Genomic DNA, 21696 nt, shown 5'->3' with positions numbered 1-21696 from the left:
TTTTCAAACAAAGCAATCTTTTATAATGAGATCCAATAACTATCTTCGAGCTCCAGTTTCATATCCACATTTGAAGCCGTAGATTTACAAGCAGTGCAGTGTTTGCTGTCTGCTTCCTGCATCAGACCTAACCTGTAAAGCTCAGAGGAGCACTTACAGGGGTCTGGTTAGGGGCTAAAAATGAGGAGGAGATGAACTATATGGCTCCATCCCACCGTCCAGCTGACAGTATATCAACAATCGCAGCCGTATGGGCGTGTGTATGTGTGTGTGTGGACATTCTACTCATAAATATCTCCCCCCTCCTTCCTTTACTCCACCCCTTCCCCACCAGCCCAAAGGGGCCTCTCTGATGGTGATGGCGAAAGGATGTCGCTGTCTGGGTGATTGAGTGCTGCTGGTCCTGGCCCTGGGCACATCCCTCCTCTCTGAGCCCAAGTGGGAGGCCTACCGCTGAGCACTGGCCTGAAGGGACTAGCCTGGAGGCGAGCAGCCGCACAGCAGTAGGATGCGCCTCTCCTTCTGTCTCTGACACAAGAACACCAACTTAGTGCAGCTGCTTCAGTGCAGATTAACAGAACAGACAGCAGAAATGATTCAATTAGCTGAATATGTTTATTCAGATGCTTTTTAAATCCGTCTATATGTGTTACATCTGTGTGTGTTAGCCTTGTCTGAACCTGGACCTGATCTGTCTATGTCATTGTCATTCTCAGTCACTCAGAAACCTGAAATGATCAAGCTGCAGTAATTAGCCCCATTTGCTGCATTGTAACTGGGGGCAGACGGAGGTTGTTCGTTCAGTCGGTCGTTTTTTCCCAGAGTGCTCCATAGCTTAATTTTTCTGATCCTTCTAAGCTTGTTCCCATAGATGCTGCTGTTATTTTAATGCAGTGGCTCTTGTGCCTTTCATCAGTCATCAGAAGCTCCAGTGTTTTGAGGGAGGGAAGAGTTCATTTTGGAAACCCACTGTCTATTCCCTTTTTGGGTTTTAGCGCCGTCAGCCTTCCCACTGCCTCCACCATGAGAGCCTTGACACTGTCCAGGTCCGTCCTACTTGGCAAGGGGGAGAGCTACAGAGAAAGGCAGAGTTTATTTCCTGTTCTTGTGAATCATATATCAGTACAATTCCCCTCTGTGCTGTTTGGCAACGGCGGAATGACGGGTGTCATTTATCATATGGACTGAAAGAGGCTGTGGGAAAAGGGATTTGAATTCTTGTGGAAGTGTGTGGACTCTCCTTAGTGGTGAATCATTAAACGGAGGAGTTTTTCAACAGGGATATGAGTAACTCCTCATGCTGGTACTTTGTTCCCCCATTTCCCTGGCTGACTCAATCATTAAAGTCTCAAAAATAAGATTTACTAGTTTTATATAAATTGTGAAGGGACATGGCATTTAACTTGTAATTGGGGATTTTGTTCTGCTGAATCCATTAAGTTGCTCTTCAGTCTTGGTTTGATGCAAGCTCCCTTGGTCATGCTTTGGAAGAATTATATTTAAGCTAATTTAAATTTACAAATTTGATTAGCACTGCATTTGTCAGCTTCTTGTTGTCCCGCTAAGTGATAACATTTTCATCTTCATTCTACGGTTATTTTTTGCTCTGGGTTATGTTGACTGGTATTTAAGATTGTGCTTTATAAACATTTTGTGTTCCTTTGGATTTTTCTTTTCACTTGTCAGGGACGGTTACTACTTCCCACATTTTGAGTTGGATGATCAAAGAAAACGACTTTTGATAGGCTGTCACCAGCTCTTCAGCAGCACTGGCAGAAATAAACGTGTCAAGCTTGAACTTATCCTCAGAAAAACATACTCCTTAGCCCTGCTGCTCTAATTGAGTATAACTCCCAGAAACCTGTGAACACATATGCAAAACTGAGTAGATCATAAATCAGGCTTCTACAGACAGCCGCTGCCCCCCATATCCCACCCCGCACTCCTCCCAGAACCTCCCCAAAGGAACTACCGGTTTCCTTAAGCTGGCTGGAAATCAACCTTTTGTTTTATATTTTTGTACCCAACATTTCAACTTTTTGTTTTTTCAAGTGAAAGTTAGATGAAGTCCTCATTAAATAAAAAGTGTCAATAAGGTATTGTATAGGGAAATGTGGCTCAGTGTGTTTCAGCTGTCAGCAACTGTTAGCTGTCTCTCATGTGCAGATCACAAAGTTAAATGTGCTGTCAGCAAGTCCTCAGCTAGAAATAGACGTGTTGAGGTTAGCCTGAGAAGCACCCCCTGCTGCCCGGCAGAATATGGATCTATCAAACAATGTGAACACACATCAAATCTCAGTGTAAAGGTGTAATGAAGCACATTTTCAGGTTTCAAGGTGTTGGAATCTGCTATGAAACAAGGATCCAGAGGTATCTAAAAGGCTCCATTAATAACACATTTGATGTTGATGTTATTTGGTAATATTTAGCATTTAGGGCACAGTAGTATGTAATGCAAAGGGCTGGGTTGCTTTCCTTCTTGCAGAGACTTATATCTTGATGCTTTCTGAACCCAAGCTCGGAGTGCGTGACCTGTCCCAGAGGCCCAGAGTCGCAGGCCGGTATCTTGACATGTTAGCCTGCCACTGCCTGCTAAAGAAGAGTGTAGATGCCCCTGAGGTAAATGAAAACATTTGGTTCTTGCCAGACCTGTTCACATCTCAGCTGGGCCACATGAGCTGGCAGGTGACGCGTGTACTGAGGAGAATCGGAGACCGCAGCAGTGGCCTACTTCTTTTCTTCCGCACAGGCCATTCAGGCCACAGCACAGAAACACAGATGGATATGTTCTTGGCTCAAAAACAGCCTGGTGAAATTGACAAAGACTGACCTGCATCCAGATGAAATCCAGGCTGTATCTTGGGCTTTCTGGGTTTAGGGATCTCTTTCATCCCCGTACTGGTGTGTGATAGCATCATGCTAGTCTCTTTTGAATGATAACAGTCAGTTCCTCAGTGTAGTGTCTAAGTTTAGCAAATCCTCTTTTCAGTGAATTTAGGGGTTTATTCTGTGGCTGTGAGCTGTTGAGCATCTTTTTTTCATACTGTAATTTTCAGAAATAGTCTTGACATTGTGTCACCATCTTATATCAAACAGCTGCAATTACCAGACAATCCACATTCAGGTCCCGTGGGGACATATGATTGCAATTAAAAGCACAGGGCAAATGTTAATTAAGGAAACTAGACACTTGAAACTGGAAACAAAGCAAATGTTTAAAATGTTTTTACTTTTAACCTTGTACTTATTTTCACTTACTTTGATATTTGCAGCCTGGTGAAAATTACAGTGTAATTTTAGAGATGCAATCAAGGGTTTTTTTTAATCCTTTGGGTTCGCACTGAAATATTCCATAACATCTACAACCAATTAAATATATTGTACATTTTTAATTAAAATTAATTGTCACTCTGAAGATATGTTTACACTCCCACATAATGTTGTTGGTAAATGTTAGGATGTTCACTAGTTGACTTGTAGTGGCTAACGCTGCAGTTCATCGGGTTATAAAATCAGAAGGAATAACAGGCCAACTTCTGGCCATTCTTGTGATTGATGAGCCAAGCTTTATTTGCTGAGGCGGTGTGTTTGTTCCTGTGTAATTGTCTACCAGATGGCTAAGCTAACTGTTCTTAAATGCCTTCAGACCTGCAGGGGTCCTGGGTCTTAACATTTTCCCTGCTAATGACATTATGCCTGCAAACATCATAGTTTTTTTTTCTTTACTTTCCGATCTCTAATGTTTGGGATCGGGATGGCTTTCCAAGGCATTTAGCTTAAATGATTTCTTCTGTACAATTCTGTACAAAGTAGATGTTTTGAAGCTGCTCTGTTGGTAAACTCTTTTTGTGAAAATGAGCCCACCTGAATTTGAAGGGAGATGAGAGGGTGTGTGTGTGTGTGTGTGTGTGTGTGTGTGTGGATGGGGGGGGGTTGAACTCCACTCTACCTGTGAGGAGTCAGATTGGAGGAGAAAATGGATCTAGGTGGTAGTGTGAGTCATCAATCACAGCCCCTGAAGGGGAGCTGCAGCTAAAGCTGCTCTGAAGTGCTATCTGTCAGCTGCTCCGATCCAGCCGGGGGGACTAGAGAGGGGCCATATCACCACCCATCAGCTCATACTCAGCACACAACTGCCATGTAAACATGTGCAGGTGCTCCTGTCAAAATAACCCTTGTCCCAGTTCACAAGATTGCACATATTTTCACAAATGGTCAGTCGGCCTTCTCACTGTGACGACATGTTCTTCAGAAAATAACTCAGGATGCTGCACTTCCTGTAATAGGTTTTTGATTGTTCACACTGTTGGGTGGTTTATTGTAATTTAAAAGTGAGTGTACTGTTTCTCCTTCTTCCCTCCGTCCCTCCTATCCCGATCTTGAATAAAGCCACCAAGTGCTTCTCCGCCAATGTCGAGCCACAGCTGTCGATACCTCTCAAGATGGATAGTTGTTCTGCATGCTTATTGATTCAGCACAGGCCAGAGATATAAGTATCATTTGTCATTTCTGGAATTATTTGGAGTCCTAGTTAAAACCCAGAGTGGTGGGGGGGGGGGGGGGGGGGGGGGGGGGGGGGGTGGCTGTGCCTTGGGGGGTTGGTAGTTGGTGGGGGAGTAGCAAGTTGTCTCGGCTTTGATGAATGACTGCACGGGTTTTTGGTTTTTACTGCGAGCGCCGGGGCCCTTTAGCTGCTATTTGCTTTCACCATGGTCCAAGAAAAACAATGCAATGGGTCCAAGGACTGAGCAGCATCGTACTGTCATGTAGTGTAACACATCAAGCAGGGTGGTCTAGGCAGAAGAGTCAGGAGGAGGGTGGGCCTTGGACACTACACGCTGCTTTTCCAAAAGACCCAGTAGGTTGTAAGCCATCCCGCTGCTCTGCGGTCCCAGCTAACAGCCCTGAAACACAGGCTATGAATTTAAATATTTAACATCCAGAGTCTACAGTGTAATGACGAACAGATTTTTCTTGTTTAAGAGTTTTTCTGTTGTTGTTTTTTTTATAGTTTAAAAGAACATACAGTAAGGAAATGTAAGGCTGTTGTTTGGTAACAGTAGCTCCAGGATATCCCCTGTGACTTTGATTATATCCTGTTTTGGGCATCAGGCCAGCGGCAGAGCTGGCTTCATTACTGTATGGATCATCTTTTAAGACCATTTAAGATCAATGAGAGCTTTCGTCCACTAATGACAGAGACGCTGAGAAGTTCATTACACTCAAACCCTTTGATTCATTCAGCTTCTGATTCATTCAGTTACCAGAAATTTTTGCGTTAACAGTTTTTTTGTAATTTCAATGAGAGTGTTTAATTTTTAGCTTAAAGTGGGACTTGAAAGTTGAGTAAGAGTGTTTTGGAGTTTGGTGAGGAAAAAGTGTTTAACAGAGGAACATGTTTAACAGCAACAAAAGAGGAAAGAGAAACCTGACACATGAATGACAAGTAATTATTTCTTTTGTCCATCAAACTGTGTTTTGATGCAAGGATGCGATCAAAAGTGATATGAACAACTTCAAGCCTTCAAATGAAAATGATTCACAAATCGTGTGAAGCCTGAGTGTGAGCTTTTGTGTTGTGCTGCAGCATGAATCATTTGGAGACACACACACACACACACACACACACACATGCACACACACACACACACACTGTGCAGGGCAGTCTTCTGCCTGACCAATATTATTGCCACAGCTTTTCAATGCTAGATGACCATTGTGTATTCATTTCCATTTTAGCTTGCCAAAATGTCTTCTCACAGCAGGAGAGGGATGGAGTGAGAGAGAGAGAGGGGGACAGCTTTGTGTGTCTTTTAGTTCCTGTCTGTGAATATCCCCATGCGCAGTGGGCTGACCGACTGCCCCTGGTCTCCCGTCAAACAGGACAGTGCACAGGGCCTGCTACATTCTTATCTCTTGTCTTTTCTTTACATGGGCCTTGATTAGCACTGCATCCTACACTCAGATTCAGAGAAAGTTTCTTTATTAGCATTTTTTCATTGTGCTCTGGTTTCTACAGGAGCCTTGTAAAATGGGTTGTAAAAAATATAAAGTTTGAATAATTAAAAACAATTATAATAGTACACTGTACCTTTAAGTATTCATTTAAATACACGGCTGCTACAGTATATCATGAAAGAGGGTATTTGCATTAGTAGGGCAGTCTTCTCCATTTTGTCTGCCAGTGCAGCGGGAGGACAGACAACAGAGGCCGTGCTTAATCCCTTTGGAGAACTAGTGCATGAATTGATATATCCTCCTCTCTCTTCATCCCTCTCCCTCTTGCTAATGTCTTTCCTAGAACTTGAACAAACAGCCTGTGCATGTAGGACACATAAGACAGATGTTTAGGATTACTTTCACCTCATTGCTCTATTGTGTGCACTTTAAGGGAGCTCAGCTGATGTGGAATGCCACTCATTCAGGCTCTCTGCTCCTACAGGGCTCCTCCTGTTTATCAAAGTGCCATCTGCACTCAAGACAGAACAACACAATTTTAAGGAGCAGCATGTTGGGGAGACAGATTCAGTGGCACTTGGAAAAATGTAATGTTTCCTTGCCTGCTAAATTTTTAATGCCATCTCGTAGATTAAAATCAAAATGGTAACATATGTAATTGAAGACTAATAGTGTTTTGTTTTTCGTCAGTGTGGGCACATTTTTCCTCTAAAGAATAAGGTAGCCCTGTTCTCCATGTCTGCCTCTCTTCTCTGTTTATGTGTGAGTGTTTACAGATGTAGAAACAAATGGGCCAGACCCACATTGATATTGTTGAGGGGTGACATTATCTTTTAGCAGAGCACTTATCTAATCTGGCTGCCGTGGGAAGCTGGAGGAAGTGGCTATGGGACAGGGGCCGGGGATGCTGCATCTTTAATTACCATTGATATCGCAATAGAGAGGAGAGGGATAGAGGAGCAGAGCTGACGGGGGAGAGGAGGGGGGAGTCGAGAGAGGGAGAAGACCCGTGTTCACTTTTTAATTAAGGCTCCGTAGTGTAACTCGTCAATGTACATTATTGGAAGAATGAACGTCAATGCCATTGCTTTTTCTCTCCCTCCTTTATCTCTGTCAATGATTCAAAGACATGATTTATGGTTCGTCTCCGTCTTTCAGGATCATCCATCAAGCGCTGGCTCTGCGGCAGCGCCACCCGTTGTAAATCATTCTGAAAGCCTGTCACTCATTTCCATTAACCGTTCCTCTGTCGCTCTGGTCTCCGCCTCCCTCAACCTCCTTTTTTTTCTACCCCCCTCCCTAACCCCCACACCCCACATTCCTCCCCCTCGGTGCACCTACAGCCACGCAGGGTATCAGTTCCGTTCCGCTGCCTCGTCCGCCTACCTTCTTTTCAATAAATTAACCACTTTCTCCCATGCAATGAATAAAAAGGCTGTGCACTCGTCTTGCAGTCGGCACCTACTCCTCCTCCATTATGGCTGAACACCTTAGAAATGCCACTCCGCTGACTTGTAGGCTAAATGAAGATATAGCACAGAGAAGATATTTTTGTTGCGCTGACTTTTCCAGCGGTAATATTTGAACAGCTTTGATATATTTGCAGTGTGGTAATAATGAACATATCTCCCACACACAAAGGGCGCTGCATCTGGTTTTATTAGAATTCTTTTACTGTAGGTGACTTGAGGATAATTTGCCAAAATTTGAGCACACAGTAAAAACCTGTGTACTTAGATTAGACTATGTTCACATTGTTGCTTTCGTGCATTAATTCTGCAAAGCATTAACAGTTAATAGAAACAGTGTTGTGTCTGTATTTATTCCATGTAGTAAAAACAACACTAAGTGGGCAGTGCTGTTATTAGAGGCTGCTGGTTTTTTGTAAATTCTACCAGTAGTTTAATTCAGACACTCTTACAATGACTGTAGTCTTTAACCAGTTTTTATAGAAATAGGTCTTATGAACAGAAATAATTGGGTGAATGGAGCGACTGTCAATCTCTTACAATGGTGGATGTGCCTGCTCTGGGGAGCCCAATTCACTGACTTCTTTTTTCATTCTAATCAACATCTAGATATCAACACAGCAGAATACCCACAAAACAGCAGAAAGGGGAAACTTTCAACTATTGGGTGCCAACACATTTCACTATTTGGGCAGCCATTGTTCTCAGAATGGGCTGTCAAAGTGACAATGCGCACCAGGCAAATCCAGAAGTTTGCACTTTTCAGAAAACAGCAGGCCCTAATCATTTTGTGGAGGACGCTTGACAACAAATTTGCCATTAAAATGAATGTGAATAGGAGAGAGCGGGCTGTTTGAAGCATCTCTGCCTCTCTTGCTGTTGCTCATCTTGTCCCACAGAGCTCCAAGTTTGGCGGGCTTGCTTCTCTCTCTTTATGCTTGCCATGAAGCAGCCTTTGGTCCCACTAGAAACTGACAGTACCACGCTTCAGCTGCAAATTCACTCTGTAGCCTCATTGTATTTAATGAAGGGAAAAAGTGGCAATCTACTATTAATGAACTTGGAATGTAAAAAAAAAGGCCTTCCTTTGCTGAAAACCGTATAAAACTGCTTGTACAAAGAAAGCTTTGGCTGGAGCCCATCCAAAATCTAATGAAAGATCTATACAGGGACAGAGCAGGCAGGAAGAGTTACTGAAATGTAGATTGTTTTAATAGAATACACACAGTCTCCTCCAAGTGCTCTATCATATTCATCAAGGCCTGACCCTGATGGTGAGCTGTTGTTGTTTGGGAAGGCCAGTGTTTAGGGTTCATGCAAAGTTTATGATGCAGGCACTGTACACACTGCATATATGTCTAATAATCTCAAGGGAAGACTAAATAGAATGCAGTCCATGGAGAGAATACTGAAGTGAGAAATGATTTTATTTTGAAACTTTTATATTAAAGAATAATGCATGTTATAACAAGACCAATTTAATAATAGACAATTGAACCCTGAATATTGTCCCTCAAATGCAAAATATTAATACAGTTTACAGTACATCTGATGATGACTAAATTGGAATTGAAAAGCTCTTTATTTAAGCAGGCTAGTGGGCGTGAAAAACAAACAGCACATTAGGTGAGTGTAGGCCATCATACCTTTCACTCAGTATCTCATAAAACTAGAACAAAGGCCTTATGTGTGCAGTGCAGTGGTCCTTTAAACGATGGCCCACTTTCCTCTCTGCTGCCACGCAAACATTCCTGACTGACATTCAATCAGGGAAATTTGAACCGAAGCAAGATGGTCTTTTATTAGTACCGCCCTGTTTGCTCGACTGGTCAGCTCCAATATGCGAAGCGGTTTGAGTGGCGTACTGTAAGATGATGGGTTCACTCTCTGATAAGGGTGAATGAGGGGTAAACTGCACTTCTGCAAAAAGGAACCATCAGACCTCATCATGTCGCTCCTGGAGAGCCGTGTCACAGGCTCTTCAGAATCCAAGTGACAGAGCGGCACAAGTGGAAAATATAGAGGAGCTGAAGCCACCCTGCTTCTGCTCCACCAACTGGAACTTTGTATCACTAAGGGCAGAAAAGATCATCTATAATCTGACAAATATACACTGAGGCTTTAGAGCCTCTTCAGTAGTAACATTATTCTACGTGTTTGCTAAATTGTTTGGATTTACCCCTACTCATTAGCAGAAATAGGTGAATTGGTATAAGTTTTTTTTTTTTTTTTTTTTTTACTGCTTATACAGACCAGCACATTTCATTAATTATTATTCACTGGGCAGTAATTGAAAGAGTTGATTCCCCTAAATTGCAAACAAACATGTTTTACCCTTAGATAGTGACATCCATTAGCTTCAAAATGACCCCTGCTCTCATTATTATGGATTTATTAGCATGTACATTACTTTACTCAGGTAAATTTCTTGTATATACTTTCATTTATAACAATGCGTCGTATTTTATAAACTGATATGTTTTAATGCAAAAAGCACCTGTTAGCGTTACCACAACAGTTAAGTACATATATATGTTTTTTGCAATTTTGGTCAACCAGCCCTTTAAGAATGCCTAAGACTTGTTTGCGCCATCCATCCATTCATCCATTATCTATACCCACTTATTCCTAACCAGGGTCACAGGGATCAGCTCTCTTTGGGTGAAAAGCAGGGGTACACCCTGAACAGGTCTTGTTCTCTCCATATATTTCAATTATGTATTACGTCTAAATAGCAAATTCCCATCCATCTTTACACTGGCACTTTGGTAAAGGTTTATGAAACACTATGGGAATGTGTGTGTAATAGTGTGTCTGCTGGTGCTGATTGGGGACCCTTTGGTGAGATGCTACACCAGGCAACTCCATGTGATGTGTTTGTTTGACTCTGGTGCTGGGGTGCAGATTGCAATTCTCTCCCACCGCTCACTTCCAATTAGGCAGCGGGCCGACTGATGCGTCTTGGAGTAGAAGCTTGTAGCAAGCATCATAAGGAGCAGCATCGCCCAGTGACATCACAAGGGGAAGGTGCTCCTGGAGTTAGGCAGGGTGATCTGATGTGGCTCAATAAATATTATGATTAGCATCCATGCAACATGCAAGGATAGACTTTGAGAATTCTCAGAGTTGGGTCATTAAATAAAAAATACCATTATAATTCAAACTAAACATGCTCAAAAGCTGTGTGTCTGCCTGAATTTTTTTTTTGTTTATTACTGTGTTGATGGTGCATTCCAAAGTTCTCTGTGTTTTTAGTTAACAGAATGTTGGTTGTGAAAACATTTTTGATTAATTGCCATAATTATTGTGATCATTTTTGCCCAAATGAACAGCCAGATGGCAGGATATGGTGTCATATTTGCGATCCTATCATATTAATCTGGCTCTGGGTCCATCTGAGCACATTGTGTAGTTTGCTGTGTTCACAATCTGTCCTCAAGTTGTCCATGTATTTTTGAGCTGAGAGTTTTTATTTGATTATATTAGACTATTAAATATTAAAGTTGAGGGTGTATGAAAGCAAGGCATTTATCTGCATGAATAGCTTGTGTTTAGTGAAGTAAGTAATGCGCTTTAAGTAACATCTCTGTCATGCATACAAAAATTAACACGAGTTTTTCCATCTCATGGCTTTGTAGTCAGAGCCTCAGAAAGACCCAACAAAACCACTTTGTGGGGGTTTATAGCTGCTTTTAAAGCTACCTTCTATTATGCAATCTATGTTTTGTCCTTTTTGTATTGATCATGATGTGTACCACCATGCTGTTAACAGTTTGCTTCTAAAGACGACATGATATATATTCAGTTACAGTGCATCGGCATAATTACGAAGCCTGTTTAGGGGCGTCATAGGAGTCATTTAACACTAAAATACTGAAAATGAAATAGTGGGTCAGATGGGAACTAATGACAGATTCCTATTTGAAAGCAAGTCAGAAACTATTTCATTCTGTGATATCAATTAACCTCCAGACAAGTTTTGTCAAAAGGAGCAGCCTGAGTGTGATTGTTCTCTTTTTACTCTGCAGTGTCCTTGGGCTCAGAGAGACTGTTTCCTGACAGGGAACAATGAAGAGAGAGGTGTTTACAGATCTTTACAGATGGCTCCAGGGCTCAGAATTAGCTCTTCACTATTTCTCATGTGATTCAGCTCAGAATTAACTTCAAATATGTCATCAAGACTATCATCAGGATATGTGACAATGTATCTATTTGATCTTGATGTGCACTGCTCACTGAGTTAGTCAGATATCACTGTCAAATATTAAACCTTGTGGCATGCGTGTCTCATTCTAATGATAGCTCGCTGAAGAAATCACATCATGGTGATTTTTGTAAAGGCACCATCCTGTTTCCAACTTTGCAGGCACAAAATAGGTTCACAACTTAAGAAAAATGTTTTGTACACAAAGTACTTTTGACTGACATTTCACACCTATTTATAACAACAAATGGGCAACGTACAGACACAATTAATTGGTACACTGCCTAGATGTGAGTGAAAAGAGAGAGGAGAAAAAGAAGAACCAGACAGCCTGGAGATTGTTCAGTGATCCTGACTTACCTTGTTAGCATGTGCTCTGCCTATCCAGCAGAGCACATGCTCTCTTTACATGGCATACATCCAGGAGATGAAAATGTCATGGAGCAGGTTCATTTTGCAAAGAGGTTTTGATTGCCATGCGCATGTAATTGATTGTTCCAAGGACAGGGGGAAATCTAGAAATGTCATAACAGTCCTGCTTAGGTTGGTCCCACCGCTAGGCAATCAATGAGAAGTAAAAAGAGATATTGATTTGCGAGCAGCAAAAACTGTAGCTTGAGACAACCAGAGAGTGCTGGGGAAAGTGGCACAGACATGCAGACCTGTCACTGGTACCTATGAATTACCCAATCTTCTCTGAAGATAGTGTTACCTCAGATACTTACAGAGAGTCCTGGGCTGGGTATTGAAGCTGTCCATTAGCTAAGCTCCTGAGGCTGCTAACTCTCTGTGGCTTGTCAGATTAATGAAGGCAATGTTGACCTTCCAAGGGATAAATGTTGATGTTCTCACCATTACAAAAGTTTCTGCTGGCATGTTAATACTGGAAACAAAATGCCCTTTGCATCTGGCACACACATTTCTAAAATGACTGACACATTTTGAATAGACTCACTTACACAAGAGAGTGGGGACTGTGCTCAATGAAAATACTAATACCTAAAGTTGACTTGTAACTGTTGTCATGTAAGCCTTTAACAGCAGTCCATTGGTCAGCATGCTGCCATGAATGTAGCCGTAAATGTAATGTGCTATTTCCTATGCAGTTAGCTGGTTTCTCTATATGTCGGGGGGAGGGGGCTGCTGCCTCTGTAAATCCAGGCCTTGCTATGCCAAGAGTCTGTTCTAACGGATAAAGGTTATAAACACTTCAACTGCCTGATTTATGATGGACACCCCAGGTTTTTTGACCTTTGCATATCTCTGTCTGAAGATATAAATTTGTAGTGACACAGATTGGAGGCTTTACAACAGTTTATGACATGCTAAATCTCAGGCAGGGCATGCTGGCCTCTTGTTTTGTAAGGCTAGTTAAGATGGGAGTTCACTAGCTGGGACTGTGAGACAGCATTTTCAAACAGATACTCTTTCTGAGGTATGAAAAAAATGTGTCCCAGAACATGTAATTGGCTGTTCCTTACTTTTATTTTACACAGTGATGCACATGTTTTTACACTTGCAATAATGTTGGTTTGTGAAGCATATTGGCAACTTATTTATTCCTGACAAACTTGTCTGTCATAATGATGATGTACAGTAGGTGTTGTCTGTTGGTGTTGCATTGTCCTTAAGTCTGATCTTGTATTAAAGAGTAATGCAGCTTGGCATGGCAGCAGTACTGTGGCAGACCAAAAGCTGGCAAAGCACAGTTACAAATGGTGTGAGAAGTAGAATTAGACCTACGGGTTTCATGGAGTGATCCCTGCCAGAAGGTTAATTGGTGCCTCTGGATGTCTGCTACTTAGGGCATCTGATAGAAAGGCATAGAACAGCAGGAAGGGCAGCTGTTAATCTCTGTCAGTTCCATCCTCAAATGCCAAGATAAGACACAAACATTCACATTAAAATTGATGTAACAGCATGTCAGTAGTTATTTCCAGGAAAACATGAATTTGAAAAAGGTGAATTTATTTTAACAACAGAACTTAAAACAACAGAACTCAAACCTTTACTCAAAAAGCCTAGTCTTGATCCAGGTGTCTTGGCTAATTATAGACCAATATCCAACCTGCCATTTATTTCTAAAATCCTAGAAAAAGCTGTTGCTAAGCAGCTATCAGACCACTTACACAGGAATGAACTATTTGAAGATTTCCAATCAGGATTTAGAGCACATCATAGTACAGAAACAGCACTGTTGAAAGTTACCAACGATCTTCTCTTAGCCTCAGATAATGGACTTGTTTCGATACTTGTCCTCCTAGACCTTAGTGCAGCATTCGACACCATTGACCACAACATCTTATTACAGAGACTGGAGCATGTGATTGGTATCAGAGGAACAGCGTTAAAGTGGTTCCAATCCTATTTATCGGACAGATTCCAGTTTGTTCATGTCCATGATGAACCTTCCACACGAACAAAAGTTAGTTATGGAGTTCCACAAGGTTCTGTGCTAGGACCGATTCTGTTCACCCTGTACATGCTTCCTTTAGGATATATCATTAGGAAGCACTCTATTAATTACCACTGCTATGCGGATGACACTCAGTTATATCTATCTATTAAACCTGTTAACACAAACCAGTTAACCAGACTTCAAGCCTGTCTAACTGACATAAAGGCTTGGATGACCAGTAACTTTTTACTTTTAAACTCGGAGAAAACAGAAGTCATTATATTTGGGCCTAAAAATCTCAGAAATAACTTTTCTAAAATTATAGCTACTCTAGATGGCATAGCCCTGGCCTCCAGCACTACTGTAAAAAACCTTGGAGTTATTTTTGACCAGGACATGTCCTTTAACTCACACATAAAACAAATTTCTAGAACTGCATTCTTTCACCTGCGCAACATTTCCAAAATTAGGAACATCCTGCAGAAAAACTAGTCCATGCGTTTGTTTCCTCAAGGCTAGATTACTGTAACTCATTACTATCTGGATGTCCTAATATCTTAATAAAAAGCCTCCAATTAATCCAGAATGCCGCAGCCAGAGTCCTGACAGGAACTAGCAAGAGAGATCATATTTCTCCTATATTGGCTTCTCTTCATTGGCTCCCTGTAAAATATAGAATAGAATTTAAAATCCTTCTTCTCACATACAAATCCCTTCATAATCAAGCTCCTTCATACCTTAAAGACCTCATAGTACCATATTATCCCAATAGACCACTTCGCTCTCAGAGTGCAGGCCTACTTGTGGTTCCCAGAGTTCTCAAAAGCAGAATGGGAGGCAGAGCCTTTAGCTATCAAGCTCCTCTCCTGTGGAACCAGCTCTCAGCCTGGGTTCAGGAGGCAGACACTCTCTGTACTTTTAAGGCTAGACTTAAAACCTTCCTCTTTGACAAAGCATATAGTTAGGGCTGGCTTCAGGCAACCCTGAACCATCCCTTAGTTAGTTATGCTGCTATAGGCCTAGACTGCCCGAGGACCATCGGTGCACTGAGCTCCCCTACCCTACCCCCCCCCCCCCCTCTCCCACCTCATGTATATTCCACCATTGAATGTTACTAACCTTGTGCTCTCTCTCTCCCCTAGTTTGTGCTCTCTCCCTCCCTCTCTCTCTCTCTCTCTCTGTACCTTCTGCAGGTGTCCCTGGTCCTGGAGCTGTTTATCACTGATGTGCAGTTACTGGCCCCACCAACTTGCAGTGTCTATTTGTTGTTTATTGTTGCTGTTCTTTTCTCTCTGCTCTATCCACTCACCCCAACCGGTCGAGGCAGATGGCCGCCCAAACTGAGCCCGGTTCTGCTGGAGGTTTTTTTCTTCCGTTAAAGGGAGTTTTTTCCTCTCCACTGTCGCCAAGTGCTTGCTCATAAGGGAATTGTTGGGTTTTTAGTTTTAGTTTTTGTAAAGTGCCTTGAGATGATTTGTATTGTGATTTGGCGCTATACAAATAAAATTGAATTGAATTGAATAGAACTTAAAACTGAACGTATTGGCAAATTTTAAGGTACATAACATTTTCAGGAAATAGCCGTTACATGACGATCTGTACAAGGAATGTGCCACTTCAACTACCACTGAACCAGAAAAATGTTCATCTCCCCACTTTGGTGCACTTTTTTACCGGTCCTTCAGTTTTAGTGATGACTTTGAAGAGAGGACATCAACTGGGAACTTGTCATAGCCATTGGTGTTCTCCTTCGCTGTGAATACTATATATAAAACTATAAATAAAACATACCTCTGTGCTCTTGACAACTCTCTCCCTTAGCATCAAGGGTGTTTTGGAAACCATCACTGATCGTGGTTGGCCAATAAAAACATCTCTCTTGTGGTGGATCAAGGTCACAGCACATTGGGGCTCTTGTGTACATGCGTGTGTGTCTGTGTGTGCAAGCTCTTGTTCACCAGGTCCCATTCTCCATGTTTGTTTTGAAAGCCCAAATCCCATCTCCATCTCCATCCATTAGTTGGCAAGCAATTCACCTCCAGGGTTTCTCTTGAGGCACTTGTGAAATATTGATTAAAAAAAGTCTTATTTTCAGAAGGCAAAGAAGGGAAGACATTCTACAGGCTGCCCAGCATGGGACTCCTGAGTACTCAGCTTCAACCAACCACTCATGGAGTGCCCTCTATTCAGAAAAGAAATATTAACCACATGAAATACATAAGTGCCCGGACAGGGCTGTTATGTTCTATTCATATTTAACTCAGAGCACACATCTGCCACATCTCTCCCAAAATGCACATTTTCCAGCATGACTCTGAGGTTGAAAATATCTTAAATGTGTGACAATGCTGAAAAGCTGTATTTATTGGAGGATGCCTACAAAATATTGGCTGATACTGGTTGTGATATTGCTGATATGGGTTGCTGGGACATTAGCTTTAAAATAATCTGTAATGGTTATTGTTAAAAAAGGACATTGTAATCATTTGTAGCGGTGTTTATATTATGAGTAGCAGATCCTGCAGCCACATTAAAAACCCTCTATGCTGAGTCAGAGTATCCCACTAATTGGATGATGGGAAATGTGTCAATTAGAAATACTGTTGTTTAATTATCTGTTAATTGAAGCAATAATGTTTGTGCTGTATGAGTTGAGAGAATGAACAGGTGAATAATGGAAGAAGTAATTGCTGTTTATGAGACTGTCAGGGAAAATATAATGATGTGACAGATTGCCAGTAATCTTTTGAAATTTTGTGTAATTGTCTAGTTTTAACACTGATAATTGAATCAGATTTTCCACCAGCATGATCAACACCTTCAGCCGCATGAGTATTCATATTTGCAACATTTTGCTGTCAACAAAATCAGTTTCCCAATGTTGATTTACTGAATATCAAAGTGACGTTGTTGTAATAGTAGCTTTGTTTCTGAAATATTGTTTTCACATCTTTTCCAAAAACACTTTGTAATTTATTGATGGGGCATTGCAGGATGTTAGGATATCTGGGTTTAAGATGGTAAGTCATTCCTCACTGAAATGTAGTTTCAGGGTAACTGAGCTGTTATCCAGAGCAGAAGGCTTACATTTTCATTGCAGTTTTGAGGCATCCATAATCACCATAGAATAGGTCATTTGCAATAACACTTAAGAGGCCCCAGAAGAATCAATTTGCTTTTGTCACTGGCCAATGATTGTTGTAAACATCTCAACTTGAGGCCAGAAAAACCTTGGACACAGCATTAAGTCAATGGCCTGTCGTGAATCACATGGTGCTGTTACACCAGAAGCACTCTGTTAGTAAAGACATTATGTCCACCTATACTATCCGCCTCCCAAGGCACAAAGCAGCCACCATTATGTGGTCAGAAATTGCTTTTGTGACTTCTCACAAAAAAAGAATACTTGATGCTGTATGTGGCTTGTCTAAATATTGTACCTTTGAGGTCAAATTGTAAAGTCATTCAACTGTTAATGGTGCTGACATTTGTTTTTATTTCTATTCTTTTTCTAGTGTACATGCCTGATGAAGATGCTGTTCTTCAGGATACGGTCACTGAAGACGATGGAGAGAACGACCCTCAAACTGAGGAGGAATGCTCAGAAAAGACCAGCCCTAAAGTGTCTGAGGACAGAGAGCTAGACAACAAGAGTACGAACACTTACAGCAACCAGAACTCTCCTGTTAGTGTCCTTTCCAACCAAGAGGCAGAGTTGGAGTCACGCCTTAGTGACAGCAGTGACAGACTTTCAGACTTCAAAACCTCCTCACCAATTGAGAGCCAGAGAGATGAAGAAAGTCGCAGCTCCAAACATAAGGAGGAGATGGGCAGCAGTCTGGAGAAAATGAGGGCAGCCTATGCAAACTTTCTCTCTGATTCTTACTGGACAGGGATAGGAATGGACTTGAAAATGGGGAAAAACACCAGCAAAGCCAACTGTGACAGCACCAACGGAAGTACCAAGAGTGAGTTTGATTGGCACCAGGATGCACTCTCTAAGACCTTGCAGCAGACACTTTCCCCAAAGCCTGTGTCCAAACCTAACCTCTTTAGCTCTGTCCACCTATACAGGCAAACCACCAAACCCTGTGGTTCAGTGTTCACAGGAGCCAGCCGATTTCGCTGTAAGGATTGTAGTGCTGCTTATGACACACTTGTGGAGCTGACAGTCCACATGAACAAGAGTGGACACTACCAAGACAACAACCACAGCAAACAGAGTAATTCCTCTGCCTCGTCGTCTAAATCTAGGAAACGGAATTTGCAAGATATGGAAGGGAAAGAGGATGCTCAAAAAGTTTTGAAGTGCATGTTCTGTGGCCACTCTTTTGACTCACTCCAAGATTTGAGCGTCCACATGATTAAAACTAAACATTACCAAAAAGTGCCTTTAAAAGAGCCAATACCAGTAATCACACCCAAATTGTTGCCACCAGCAAAGAAGCGGGCCTTTGAAACAGCAAGACCTTGCTCCCCTGACTCTACAACTGGTGCATCCGGCTATGCTGAGGCACAACGTGCCACCACCATTTCAAATGCTAATAATAATCGCTATGGCTATCAAAATGGAGCAAGTTACACTTGGCAGTTTGAAACGTGCAAGTCTCAGATTCTTAAGTGCATGGAGTGTGGAAGCTCCCATGACACCCTTCAGCAACTCACCACACATATGATGGTTACTGGACACTTCATCAAAGTCACAAACTCAGCCTCTAAAAAGGGTAAACAGTTAGCACTTGACCCTCTGGCCATCGAGAAGATCCAGGGTTTAGCTGAGCCTGCTGTCAGTGACACTGAGGGAGAAAAGGCGACTCCAAAAAATGCCTCCCCTGGGAGCACTGAGAAGGATAGCGAGGGGATGGGGACATCAGACAAAACAGAAGAAATTGAAGCTAAAGATGACAAGGAAGAGAATGAAGATCAAAAGGCAGGCAATGGGGCTTTTAAGTACCCTTATCTCCGTGAGGAGGACCTTGAACAGGACTCAGGTGGAGGAGGGGACATTCTAAAATCTTTAGCAAACACAGTGGCCTCTGCCATCAATAAAGCTCAAACAGGAACACCAAGCTGGAGTGCCTACCCGAGCATTCATGCTGCCTATCAGCTCTCTGGCATCATCAAAAGTGCCCCTCTCTCTGCATCGCCACCTGCTCAGCTTAAGCAGACATTTAACCACAAACTGAGACCAATTGCCCCAAAGGGGAAGTTTTACCACAGTGCTGTGGGAGTTGAAGGTCCCCAAGGACAGCATCAAAATGTGGACATCAAAAAAGAAAAGGCTGGCATTAGCGATGGTAAAGAAAGTCAAAACATTAAGTTTGATCTGGTGGAGAATGATGACAGCGATTGTCAGGATGATTCCTCTTCCTCTTCAAAGCTCGATGCAGGCTGTGTGAATGAAGGGAGTGAAGCGATCAAAGAGAAGTTGAGCCCAGATTTCTCTGACAGAGGCAAAACACCCAGCCCCTCTGCCAGCAATGGACGTAGCACTGCTTCAGAGCCTCTCAGTGACATTCCAGATATGCTTGGCATAAATCCACTTAGTGCACTGCAGTCTGTTCTGAACAATCACCTGGGCAAAGCAAATAAGCCCAATAATTCAAGAGCAGATAAACTGTCTCCTCATGCCAAGCCTATTTTTTCTGACATTAACCATAACAGTGAGAAAACAGCATTAATGCTTGGAAAGCCTGCAAAAAATAGGTCTGATAATAGCTTTCTCTTTGTTAGCGATGATCAACCAATAGACCTGACAAAATCTAAAAACACAAAGCCAAGTTCATCACTACTACAGCCCTCTACACCAATACCGCAGAAATATGCTCTGTCTGACATAGCTGATATGGTTAAAGTTCTTCCAAAAGCCACAACGCCAAAACCCTCCATTCCACCAAGAATCCCCACCATGAAACTGGAATCAGATGTCAGGCGCTTTGAGGATGTGTCTGCTGAGGTATATTCCGTTCATAAGCGTAAAGGTAGACAGTCAAACTGGAATCCTCGCCATCTTCTCATCCTGCAAGCTCAGTTTGCCTCCAGCCTCTTCCAGACCTCTGAGGGGAAATACTTGCTGTCAGACCTTGGCCCTCAGGAACGGATGCACATCTCCAAATTCACTGGGTTGTCTATGACGACCATTAGCCATTGGTTAGCAAATGTAAAATACCAACTGCGGAAAACTGGAGGAACCAAATTTCTGAAGAACATGGACACAGGCCACCCAGTTTTCTACTGCAATGACTGTGCTTCCCAGTTTAGGTCACCGACCACATTCATTTCCCATCTGGAATCCCATCTCGGGTTCCAAATCAAAGACATGTGCAAAATGCCAGTAGAGCACCAGACAAAGGTAGAGGAGCCAGAACTGTCGAAGGTCCTCAGTGTCAGAGCCACAGAGGCTCTGGTCACAGAGGAGGACACTGACTCAAAGTTCAAATGTAAGCTCTGCTGTCGGACATTTGCGAGTAATCATGCAGTCAAACTCCATTTGAGTAAAACTCACAGCAAATCCCCTGACAACCATTCACAATATGTGGAAATGGACAAGGAGTAGTTTTTCATATTATTGTCACTTTTTTCCTTTTCTTCCTTTTTATGTTGATACACGGGTCAGACATTTCAACCATTTTTAAATTAGCGTTGTGTAGTGTGCATTGCATCATTATGATGTTTAAAACATTTCATGGAGTACCGCAAAGACACACTGGTTAGAAATTGTATAAGGAATCACTAAGAGATACTTTTGCACCCTGCTCAAATGCATCACCAGTAATGAAATGTATTACTGCTTGAAGAAACATAATTGCTGATGTTTGCATGCAATAGCCCAGGCTATGACTACTATTTATTTGTATGATATGTCAAGTTTCAATTGTATTTCAAAGACAAAATAATGAACTAATTGTACTTTACAATTTCTGTGATGCAGTACCCCTGCAACGTGCAGGCCTACAGGTAGCCCAACACACAAGAACACACATGCAGACCTGTACAGTGTATTGCTATGTAAAAATGTTTTGTGTTGCAAATGATAGAAGAGAAAAAAAGCACTTTAATAAATGTTTAATCACAAGTTTAGACTGATTCTGTAGATGACTCAAAAAGAATTAGGCCGTTTGGAAGCAAGGATATTACACATGTAAATATATTTTAGAAGAAAAAGAAAAAAACAATGTGTTTCATGCAACAAAGATAAAGTCAAGGCAGATGATACCTGTGATACATGCACCTTTTTTACTTATTCAAATAAAGAGTTAACATTTGATACCAGTTTGTATTCTTTCCCCCATTTTACAAAGATGTTTGCTTGCAAATTTATCTACAGGAAAACATACAAGTTAACATATATGAAGAATAAAGTCACCAATAATAAAAAATACATGTATTTCAAATAAAGCCTTTCATGAATGTTCCTGTTTCCAACTGTATCTAGTACAAAAATGCACAGTTACCAGTATGTCCAGGAAACTATTGAAGAAATTATGAGGAAAATATTCTAATACAGTACCTTACCTTACAGTAAATATCTATTTGCACTACAAGGTTTTAATGTATTGGAAAGGAGAACCTCTAAGACACAAAGGACAACATCCTCACACTGTACAGTAGACTGCATTCTCTTTTACCTTATGACTTTTAGATACACTTCAAAGATATATCTTCTT

General features: G+C 41.8%; 1 protein-coding gene across 2 annotated transcripts in view; it reads left to right on the top strand.

The window, feature by feature from the left end:
• The window catches only part of tshz2 (teashirt zinc finger homeobox 2), a 40696-nt gene extending 19400 nt beyond the window's left edge, over positions 1-21296 (top strand). The window contains exons 1-2 of one of the 2 annotated variants that reach the window (XM_026333296.1): positions 431-503; positions 17545-21296. In XM_026333296.1, the coding sequence (XP_026189081.1) occupies position 503; positions 17545-20585 (3042 nt within the window). In that variant the 5' untranslated portion in view covers positions 431-502 and the 3' untranslated portion in view covers positions 20586-21296. Of the gene's footprint in view, positions 1-430; positions 504-17544 lie in introns of those variants that run through there. The other variant, XM_026333295.1, reaches the window with a different exon arrangement.
• The last annotated feature ends 400 nt before the right edge of the window (positions 21297-21696 follow it).

The sequence above is a fragment of the Mastacembelus armatus genome, chromosome 7 (assembly GCF_900324485.2).
Source record: "Mastacembelus armatus chromosome 7, fMasArm1.2, whole genome shotgun sequence".
Lineage (NCBI taxonomy): Eukaryota > Metazoa > Chordata > Actinopteri > Synbranchiformes > Mastacembelidae > Mastacembelus > Mastacembelus armatus.
The sequence above is the reverse complement of the archived record's forward strand: the minus strand, read 5'-3'. Positions and strand labels throughout refer to the sequence as shown.